Here is a 10,693-nt window from a genome sequence, read left to right on the forward strand (position 1 = left end):
CTTTGGGAAACGTCATTTGGCCATTTCTGGCCAAATGCAAATTACTTCTTTTCCAATATAAGAAGCAGTAGGTAAACATGGTTAGGAAGGCAAGGGATAGAGGTCGGGAGAAATGAATTAAGCAAATAAACGACACTTAGTCCAGTCAGAACTTTTAGAAAGAATAGTAATCAATGAAAACGATTGGTAAAGCTAAATCAATCAGAAAGAAAACAGAACAGAGTGGTGTGGTATAAAGCCAGGTCCAGCAGCAACACTGTCTTTGGTAATTGTTAAAAAGGTTCTGTGTTCCTTTCTTGTTCCATTATTCCCATTTTACAGAGAAGAAAACTCAAAGTTCAAACTGCAAGTTGCTTTCTTCACTTATCCAACAATTTGGCAACAGAGCAAGGTTTGAACTTTTATTCTCAAATCAACACTTAGCCATTATGCTTTAACACATGAATTAAAGAAACAATAGAGACTCCCCAAAATAAACATCAAACCTAGTAAGATGCTTCTAAAAAGAAGCCCCATCTACAGACAAGTTATTTCAGAATTTCTGCATCTTTGCAAAACCCAACCCAAGCACCAAGTTTGTTAGGACAGAAAGTGGCTTCAGGAAGGCTTTAGACCACATTGTCCTACCACGGAATTCTTTACAATTGGAAAACTGAGACGGGAGGTCTGATTCCAGTTTCAAAAACCCATGGAACTCTCATCAGATTTCCTTGAGGCAAAAGAAATCTCCACATAAATATTTAACTTCTCTGATGCACCAAGGTGTCACGCAGCAACAGAGCTGAGAGCTGCTTGCAGAACCTCTGGCGCAAGTTCAGCTGAGGCCGGGAGGAGAAAAAAGCAGGGAACTGGGAGAGGTCTGTGTGGGCTCAACCTGCTCCGGGAAATCTAAGCTGTTCCTCCTGTATCAGCCTTTGAACACGGCGCTTTCCAGTGCGTGGAGACATTGTTTCTCTTAAAGAGGCTTTTCCTTCAGCAGCAGTAGCCTAAGTGTTTCCTCTGGACACCCCGTTTCAGAGCAGTTAGAGTGAACAGAGGAGAAGAGGGCAGCAAAATGCAACCGGACACTCAGGTCCAGCGCTCAGAATAGCCGTCGCCCAAACTCGGGCCCTCCCTTCCCATCCGACAGGCTTTCCTCTACTCCTTCTCGGCAATCACATTTTTTACCACTGTAATTATTAACAAATGTCTACCCATTTTTTCCTTTAGAATGCTACCTCCCCTAATAGACATTAATAGAGCATCATAACATCCTCTAGCAAAAAACAGAGTTAAGTCATTATGATTTCATGGCTGTAAAATGTTGTGGTCTTGACCTCAAAAAAGACAAAAGCCAACATTTCATCACTGTAGTTTCTCCCTTCAAAAGAATGACAGAGGATGAGGCAGAAGTGTTTTAGGGGCTTTTCTTATAAGTATAAACATACAAATAATATAAATGTCAATGGTCTTTGCAAACTTTTAAATCGAGCATATAAGAGGATTATAATTCTACATATGCTTTATTTAGTTATCTTATATATCATTTATTCATTCTTTTTTTGCAGTTTTTGGCCGGGGCCAGGTTTGAACCCACCACCTCCAGTATATGGGCCTGGTGCCCTACTCCTTTGAGCCACAGGCACCACCCTATTTATTCATTCTTTTAACAAATAATTAGTGAATATCTATGTCCCAGAGCCTGTCCTGGTTTATTACTTTTATTTCCCCTCCCCCCTCAAAAAAATCTTCCTGTACATTGCTTTCATTTTCAACAATCTCTCTTAACGTCCACCAATAGCCATGAGAATATATAGAATTATTCTTCCATTCAGACAAGTGGGAACCTATTTATTGGGTTAAGTTTTGAATGTAAGAGGAAAACCACCACCACATATCACAATGGCTTTAAGAGAGCACTAGTCAAGCTCCAAAAACGGAGACCTGTTTCATTTTTGAAGTTGCCCTACTGTGCATTCTGTCCCCTGTGTTATTTATTGGACTTGATGTTAAGAAGAGGCCCCTCCTCGCCACAGTCAGACTTGCCAAGGCTGCAGGGAGTTACCTAGCCCTGCAGAGCCAAAGCCTTATCTCAAAGGATAAGGTGGAGTTTGCTCTTTTCCCTTATTGTGAAACTTGAGAATATTAAGTAATATGTTTATATCATACAGATCCAAAATCCTAACTGATTTTTTTTTTTAAATAAAACATCCGAGGCCAGCCGCAGTGGCTCATGCCTGTAATCCAGTCTGGGAGGCTAAGGCAGGTAGATTGCCTGAGTTCAGGAGTTTGAGACCAGCCTGAGCAAGAGTGAGACCCCACCTCTAAAATTGCTGGTCATTGTGGCAGGTTCCTACAGTCCCAGCTACTTGTGAAGCTGAGGAAAGAGAGGATCACTTCAGCCCATGAGTTTGAGGTTACTGTGAGCTGTGATGCCACAGCACTCTACCCAAGGTGCCAAAGTGAGACTCTGTCTCAAATTAAAAAAAAAAAAAAGAAAAAGAAAAAGAAAGAAGAAAGCATCCACCCTATTTCCTCCTGTTTGGAAAAAGCTACTTGGGGCATCTTCTCCTGTCAACTTTGGTTCACCCCATAAAATTTGGCAGTCCCACTCGCTCCCCCAGTTTCATGTCATTTTCTATCTGACATTAAAACCACGGGTTGTTCCTCAGGGCCAGCACTGCCAGACCCTCCTGGTAACACTGACTTATCATCTACAGACCAATATGTGTAGTGTGGAAGGGCCTGCCTGGGCAGGAACTGAAGCCCTTTGATAAAAAAATCAAGTAGGAGTATCTGAAATGCTGACATTTTAAAGTACATTATCCACAGTAACCACTCCCTGCCAAAAATGTTAATTTCATCAAACCATACACCGTATAAGGTAACCAAGGTAAGAAGAGATATCACAGCTTCTATTTATTTTAAAGATTAAAATTGACATTTGTTTCCCTTTTGAAAGAGTATCTCTTTAAACCATTGACACGTGAGGAAAACTATGTGGCAATGAGGTTTAGGCCTTTAAATACAGACCACACAGATAAATTCATTAAACAGAATCTGTTCCTCTTCTGACTCACTCTGTTCAGTTGAGTGATGCAGTTGATGGTTTTCAACTGAGTTTTTAGGATGTGGGTTAAGTGTCATTATGCCCCCTGGGAAGTGAGCTGAAGTGCAGAGTGAAGTCTGACCCCACAGTCTCTGTCTCCTCTGAACCACAACACAGCAGAAGAGACCAGGCAGCGCTGGTGGGGTGTGAAGTCTCTCACTACAGCCTCTATCTCTTCTGAACCACAGCACACAGAAGAGACCAGGCAGCGCTGGTGGGGTGTGAAGTCTCTCTCTACAGCCTCTGTCTCCTCTGAACCACAGCACACAGAAGAGACCAGGCAGCGCTGGTGGAGTGTGAAGTCTCTCACTACAGCCTCTATCTCCTCTGAACCACAGCACAGCAGAAGAGACCAGGGAGTGCTGGTGGGGTGTGAAGTCTCTCTCTATAGCCTCTGTCTCCTCTGAACCACAGGACAGCAGAAGAGACCAGGCAGCACTGGCTCCTCTGGCCTTCAGTCTAACTACTCTAAATTAGGGGATTCTAAGAAGGATTTTAAAAGCATGAACATGTCAAAGTACTGAGAGCTTAGCCATCTTAATTGCTTATTGAGGATATATTTTACTTCTGTAAATTACTGTAAAACACTTATTTTAAGCTTACTCCTGCCAGCTGCACTGCAACATACCTCAATGTTTAGTGTGGAAGAGAAATAACTATTTAGATAAAAGGATATGAAGCTGATAATATAAATGGAAAATGTTCCAGCTCCTCGTCGTTTGAATTACTGATCTTTAAAACTGGAGCATTTGTTTCTGTCATAAATGTACCAGAAACTCAGCAACTTCAAAATAGAGATAATCATTTGTCATTTGCTGTCCTTTAAATACGCCCTTCTCCATACAACTAAAAGTACAAGCTGGGCTCACATCCTTAAGAAAAACATTCACATTTCCCACTCAAAATGTGAATCCTCACCAAAGGTCTCGGCCAGCGAGTCCTCCGGTTTCTTCTTTTCAACCACCGGGATCACGGATGTGCCATCACGCCCATGTCCATGTCAACTATTTCATACAATTACCTAGAGCAACTATAAATGTTAAGTCATCCCACCCCCAATGATGAAGCCACATGAGAAGGAGGAGGGTCAACTGGGAGGATGCCAAATTAGACATGAACAATTCCTAACTGTAGTTTCCTGACTTTGTAGGAGAGTCTGCAGTGTTAGAATTTACCCACTGAATGATGACATCATGAGCCACCACCCTGCAGGCCCTGGACACAGCAACAGGCAAGTGAGCATGCCTAGCAGAGATGCCCTCAGCCCAGGCACCGTCAGCGTACGTGACAGCCACTAATACATCAAGGCCTCGTGCACGGTGAGTGCGGGGAGGTGCACCACGTCCATGGGGAGAGCCTCCTCAGTTACCTACGTGGACGTTTTTGCCATTTTTGTTTCTCCTTAAACCTGGCACCAGATTTCTAAAATATTCACTTACATTGTTGTCTACATTTTGTGTTTGAAAATCCAAGGAAATACTTCAGGAAATACACTTCTTAACCAAAGCCTTAAGATACCGCGCCTGACACCTATGCAGTAGCCTACAGATCTCATAGCTTGAGACATGATTCATAGTTCTATGAACTCAGCTAAAACCTTCTTCTCAAAAGAAAACATACACACAGGGTACATCTTGTTCTCAAGCTTTTTTCTGCTTAATTGTCCTACAAGTACAGAGTGCTTACTCAAACCTATGTTTTTTAATATCCTTATACTAAACTTTAATACTTTTCTCTTCAACAGCGGGACTGGGCCACTACAATAAAGATTTAACTTCCAGGGTTCCAAGAATCTTAAGACAAAAGTTTTACTATTTAGCTTTCACCAACTGGACATTTTCCCACAGTCCTATTGTAAAAATGCAAGGAACCCAGAAAACAGTATGAAAGAAAATACTGCAGTTTCCGTTTTCCTAAGAAACTCAGGCATCACATTCTTATTAGTCTCAGAAGTATAAATGCAGGAAGCTGGGGACTGGCAGGGTTGGGGACACCAATCTTGTAACACCCATGGGTAGAAGAGACTTGCTGCAGAGACGAGGAAAGCACCCGAGCGGCTGCCGCTCAGACTGAGCCAGGCAGCGCGGGAGCATCACACGCCCAGGAGCACGCAGAGTTCACAAGGCAGAGAATCGCTCCACAGCAACCACACCCACTCACCTGCCCCAAGCCCACCGCCCTCCAGACTGCGGTTGGAACGAAATGCTTCCCAATGGCACCAGTCTGACCAGAGTTCTCCAGGTCATGTATGAATTGTCTCTTAGGCGACTTTAAATGTGGAATTGATCACAATTCACCTGCAAGTTCATTCAACTTTACTGCCTAGAACCCTGATTATTTTTTTAATCTCAATGTAAATAACAATAACATACATCTGTGATGCCTTCATATAATAATTACTTTAATAAATATTTATTAAGCCTTGTCTTCTCACTCCCAAATAAAAAACATTATTCTCACATTACTGATAACTCAGACAAGAGAAAGGGAACACACGCTGACACTGTCACCACAGCACATATAATATGACACTTCTTTGGTTTTTAGCAAGTACTAGGGAAGATTAACAAAAGAAGTCCGGGAGATTTTTCAGTAAAAACTTATTGCCCATCCTTTCCTAACTGAGACTCATCACATCCACAGCTTAGGCCCATTTTCCTGGCAACGATGGCATCACCCTCCTTTCATCAGATTTGCTCTCCATCACAGAGCTACAAGTAAGAATATCAGAAGTTGCTGCCAAAGACATTTATATAAATCCAGCAGCTTTCTTGAAATAGTCATGGAAGGTGGTAGCATTATATTTATGTTTGAGGGAGAGGCATAACTAACATAGGTACCTGCTTTAAAATAAGGCTTTTTTTAAAACCTGGCAAAACCATACTGATCCAGACTCTGATGCCCAATAAAGTGCTTAAAATTACTTTCTGTGTGGAACCAAGATGTGGAGATTAAAGAAACTCTATAGAAAGGGTTTGGTGCTCAGCTTTAGAAATATAAGCTACAGGGACCGTCTGCGTGCTATTCCCTCCAGAGACACACGTACGTGGACACACGCTCCCCAGACCCACAAAGCTCACCTTCTACTTCTTCTTCATCACACACATGCTTGAGGAAGGAAGCCCCTCTGTCCAGGACAGCTTCATCCTCCATCCTGTAGTAATAAAAAAGAAAAAAAGAATGCTCAGACTTCTCCTGGAGCGAGGCACTGGGAGCAGCCCAGCTCCTGGGCAGGCCGGCCTGTGAGCTGCTGTTCATGTTGGCAGAACACTGTTCTCTGTCAGAGTCACTGTTCCTCCGGCGTCTGCTGCTCCTTCAGGCAGCTCCTCTGGAGAACGTGCGGGCGCCACATAGCTCCGTTCTAACCTTGAGAGGGCACCCACATAGACAGGCAAGAGGAGACAATCCAGATCCTATAGGCTAGATGTTGGGGGCTCTCCCCTTTGGGGTTTAAAAAAAAGGATGAAAGAGAAAAGAAATACCAAGAGAGGAAGTTTGGTGTGTCTGGAGTGCTCGTGATGACCGTCTGTGGAGATGCAGCCTCAGTGCTCAGCTCTCTAACCGCCCACTGCATGAATGTATACCCTCACACACATGCACACCCACCCCCGCACAGAGCGGCAGGGAGCGGGGCTGGTGCACGGTGGGAGCCCAGCCACAGCCAGCCTCTGCATACCAGCACAGCCCAGTCTCGGTGGAGTGGCAAGCTTCGAGTCACATGTTGGCCTTACGGAAATCTGACATCTGAGGATTATTCAGCAACCCAGCTTCGGCCGTAGGCACATATACGTGCCCCCCATTCATTCATTTTCCATACTGTTCTTCACGTCCTTCTCTAAGTGTGTTTTCCCCTGTTAACTCTTCCCTGGAGGGCACAAAGGTCTTCATTTTCCAACCACACTGCGCTGTCCTCCCGTCTCCTTACATAATAGGATCTACTCTGCAATTTCATACGCTAAATAAGTCCTCAGAATTCATCCAAGGAACGATAGCGTTTCTATGGCCTCCCCATGCCAAACATGCTTCTAGTTCACGGAGCTTTATTTCCAGACTCTGCAGCTCCTTTTCACTGCATTAACTGATACACAGAATTCCATGAACTCTATTTATAGCAAAAGCTGAAAGAAATCCTGAATTGCTCAAATGCTGCTTGTGTAGTACTAGAAACAAAGAACTTTGGGGACAGCTGCTCTGTGTCATACCGTGCCCAAGCCCCGCCAGAGAACCAAATGTTCAGTCTGCATTCTGTGCATCCCATTATGTGCTCAGGCGTTGAGCAGGGCCTGCCTTCCATACTGTCTGTCTAACTTACTCTTACGCTTCAGATATTCTTATAATCTATGCACTAAATTCCTGTTTTCATCCTTTCTATTTTAGGAGCGCACAAAGCAACCATGGCACCATAAAAAGTCAGAAATTTGTTGTCGGGTAGTCCTGGGATTAAAAAGCCTAATTCTACTATTCAGTAGCTGTGTCATTTACCATAAAGTATTCAACATTTTCAAGCCTTGATTTTTCCGTCTATGAAATTGGTACCTGATATCAACCTCGCATTAATTCAACACAGCATCAGCCACATGTGACTGCTCTGAGATGCAAACTCCAGGGTTCCATTAGGGAACTGCTACCTCTGGACACCTGCGGGATGTCCCCCTGAGGGGTAAGGCCTTGTAGCTGACAGCTCATCTTGATCTATACCTTTTTCCTTCTCTATACACAACCAAACATACAAAACTGAATGCACACAGGAAATGCCTTCAGGCTTACGGTGGAAAACAAATGCCTCAAAAACTTGAAAAGTCAAGTTATCCACCACCCTCCCCATGCCTCAGGTTCCCATGAAAACTAAATGATACCACATATTCCCTGATTCAGCAAATACTTATCAGTGCCTGCTACGTTTCTGGTACTTATGGGGAATGAGGACACATCTGTAAATAAGACGAAGTTCCTCAGAAACTGATAACGAGCAGATGACCAAGGGGATCTCAAGTAACATTAAGCGCTTTACCAAAAACTAAATGAGGCAGAGGGATCCTCCGATGGGGTTCTGGGAAGGCAGCATGTGAGCAGCCGTGGGAAGGCCTGCAGGCAGGGCAGTGTTCCACACAGAGGGACAGCAAGTGCAAAGGCCCTGAGGTGGCAGCAAGTTTAGCACATCCTAGGAACAGAAACGAGGGAGGCCAGCATGGTTGCACAGATAGGTCAGCCACAGGACGTGAAAATGGAGGAAACCAGGGCCGTGAAACCACAGTAAAGAGTCAGAATTTTAGGTGTTATGGGGACATTAAAGAGTTTAAAATGGAAAGGGACTTGGACTTTACATGGTTACCTGGGCTGCTACGTGAAACAAATGGACAATTAGGGACAAGAAAAACCAGGGAACTATTGAAGGGCCCAGGGAAGCCTGTGGGGGAACAAGCTGTGGAGGAGGACCCAGTGTGTTTGGCTCCCTCAAGACTAAGATGCTCATTGTACTTGAATACAGAGCTGCTGGGGACACAAGCAGATGCCTCCATCTGGAGCTCAGCAGGGGGGAGGGAGATAAAAACTTGGGAGTCAATGAGCAAAGCTATCACAGGTATCACCGGGGAGATCGCTCAGGGCGAGAATGCAGAAGTCGAGGAACAGACCTCCATCTGAAGCACACCAACCTCTAGGAGCAGAGCAGAGGACACCAACAATCACAAGGCAAAAGAAAAACCAGGCAGAGTGAGGAGAAGGAAGTTGCACAAGGGGGGAGTGCGCTGTTCTACGGAGGCTGCGAATGGCAGAGACAGAGAAGCAACGCTGCTGCACTTGGCAGCAGGGAGGGTGCTGGTGCCATGAGCAAAGCACCAGGAACACAGTGGGAGACACTGGGAAGGCTCCGAGGGCTCCCGCATCCCTCTGCTGCCCCTCCATGCAGCAGTCGCAGGTATTTGCTGAGCACCCACTGTGTGCCCCACCACACAGAGTTGTCCACTGTGTGTCAGGCAACTCCGCAGCCCTGGAGAGACAGTGATAAGTGAGAGGGACAGGCACCCTCGGGCAAGCTCACCTGCCTCATCAAACCCCAGCAGCTGAGGGGAGTCCGTCCAGAGGACAAGGACCCCTCCCTTCCACAACACCGCAGACACAGGTGAGAATGACAGTTTAATGCGAGCATTTTCTTAGAAGACCTCAGAAGCACACAAAGCCCAGGAGCTCTGCCATGGCGCGTCCATCAGTAACACTGTCTCCCACTCCGGGAAACAAGCAGTCCTTTAGCTGACATTTTTTTCTCTTAACTAACCCTTTCTGTCCTATCAGCCTACAAAACCCAACAAAATTCACACAGAACATTATTTCTGTACCTCACCATTAGTCAAACTGGTCCTAAGGTCTTCCACTGTCTTTTTTCACATTTCCTAAATAAAATGTTGAGCCTTTGTGCCAAAGCCATTTTCAAAATTCCATGCAACAACCAAATGAGAGGTAAAAGAAAATCAGCAACAGCTGCAGGGCTGGGAGTCGCATTAAGGAAAGGCCTCTCCCAGGCTGAGCGCCGTGCAGCCCATTGCAGGCTGCCCAGGACCCAGCTGGCTAGAGAGAGCAGAGACCAGCAGGCTCCCGCCCATGATGCACAGCGCACGTTCCCTCCACGACTACACGCAGTCATTAGAAACTTCGTTCTTTCTCAGAGACGGTGCAGAACCTCTTCCCTGCAGCAAGCACATGAGGTGAGGGGACTAAAACCATGGAGCCTGCACAATCACAGAGGCCTCTCACCAGAGCAGCCCTCGCCCCCCTCGGGGGCATCCACCTGGCACACGTGGGCTTCTGCACAGACTCCAGGGATCTTACAGCCTTTTTCCATCTTTGCACCACAAATGTCAATTATCTGGGTTTGCACCTCCTCACCCCAAATCCTCTCTGCAGTTGCCTGCTATTATTAGAAAGTCAGAGATGTCTTTTTAAATGAACATCTGACACACCTGGCTCCCCCTCTTTCAACAGGAAGAAGTTAACCCATCCAGTCCCTGGCTAAGGCCCCCAAACCCCTTCTTGCCGTGTCCTCTCACACACTCTGCACTTGCTGAGAACACAGACGAGAAGGAGCTTCCAGACAGCTCCCAGGACTCACATCACCAGCATGAGGCAAAGTTCAGAATAGATTTGGAAGCTCTTCTCCAGCATCACGGGGTGAGGGTCACAGAGTCAGGATGACATCTGCTCGGCCCACAATGCCTCCCTGCAGCAGGCCTCTGACAGCGGTGCCCCTGCTACACAAGTCCACACCAGAGCGAGGATTTTCTTATTCTTCATTATTCTGGGACACCAAAATGATTTAACTGTAACACATGTCAAATTGGCTGCCAAACGGACTGGCTTTCACCAGCCGTTCCTAATCACTGAGCAGGCTTGAGAGGGTGACTTAAGCCTGGCATGAGAAACATTTGTGCAAACTGTCAGCCATTGGGTCCTGAGCACCCGTCTACATCCCCCCTTCTGAGTCCCCACCCCCAGAGCCACTGCCAACTGCCAACGTGCTCCCCAGCTAGTCCACACAGCCCAGGCAGCTGCCACTCAGCCAGTCAGCAAGTGGCAGGCCGCCAGCACACGGCCTCAGAGTGAAGCCTGCCC

General features: G+C 45.9%; 1 protein-coding gene across 1 annotated transcript in view; it reads right to left on the minus strand.

The window, feature by feature from the left end:
• Positions 1 to 10,444, minus strand: part of SLC4A4 (solute carrier family 4 member 4) — a 353,144-nt gene extending 342,700 nt beyond the window's left edge. Inside the window, exons 1-2 of the mRNA XM_023507587.1 lie at positions 10,194 to 10,444; positions 6,169 to 6,242 (exon numbers count right to left, since the gene is read on the minus strand). Of these exons, the coding sequence (XP_023363355.1) occupies positions 6,169 to 6,242; positions 10,194 to 10,246 (127 nt within the window). The 5' untranslated portion in view covers positions 10,247 to 10,444. The remainder of the gene's footprint in view (positions 1 to 6,168; positions 6,243 to 10,193) is intronic.
• Between the last annotated feature and the right edge of the window lie 249 nt (positions 10,445 to 10,693).

This window comes from Otolemur garnettii, unplaced genomic scaffold (assembly GCF_000181295.1).
Source record: "Otolemur garnettii isolate 467f Iridium unplaced genomic scaffold, OtoGar3 scaffold00191, whole genome shotgun sequence".
NCBI classification, from domain to species: Eukaryota; Metazoa; Chordata; class Mammalia; order Primates; family Galagidae; genus Otolemur; species Otolemur garnettii.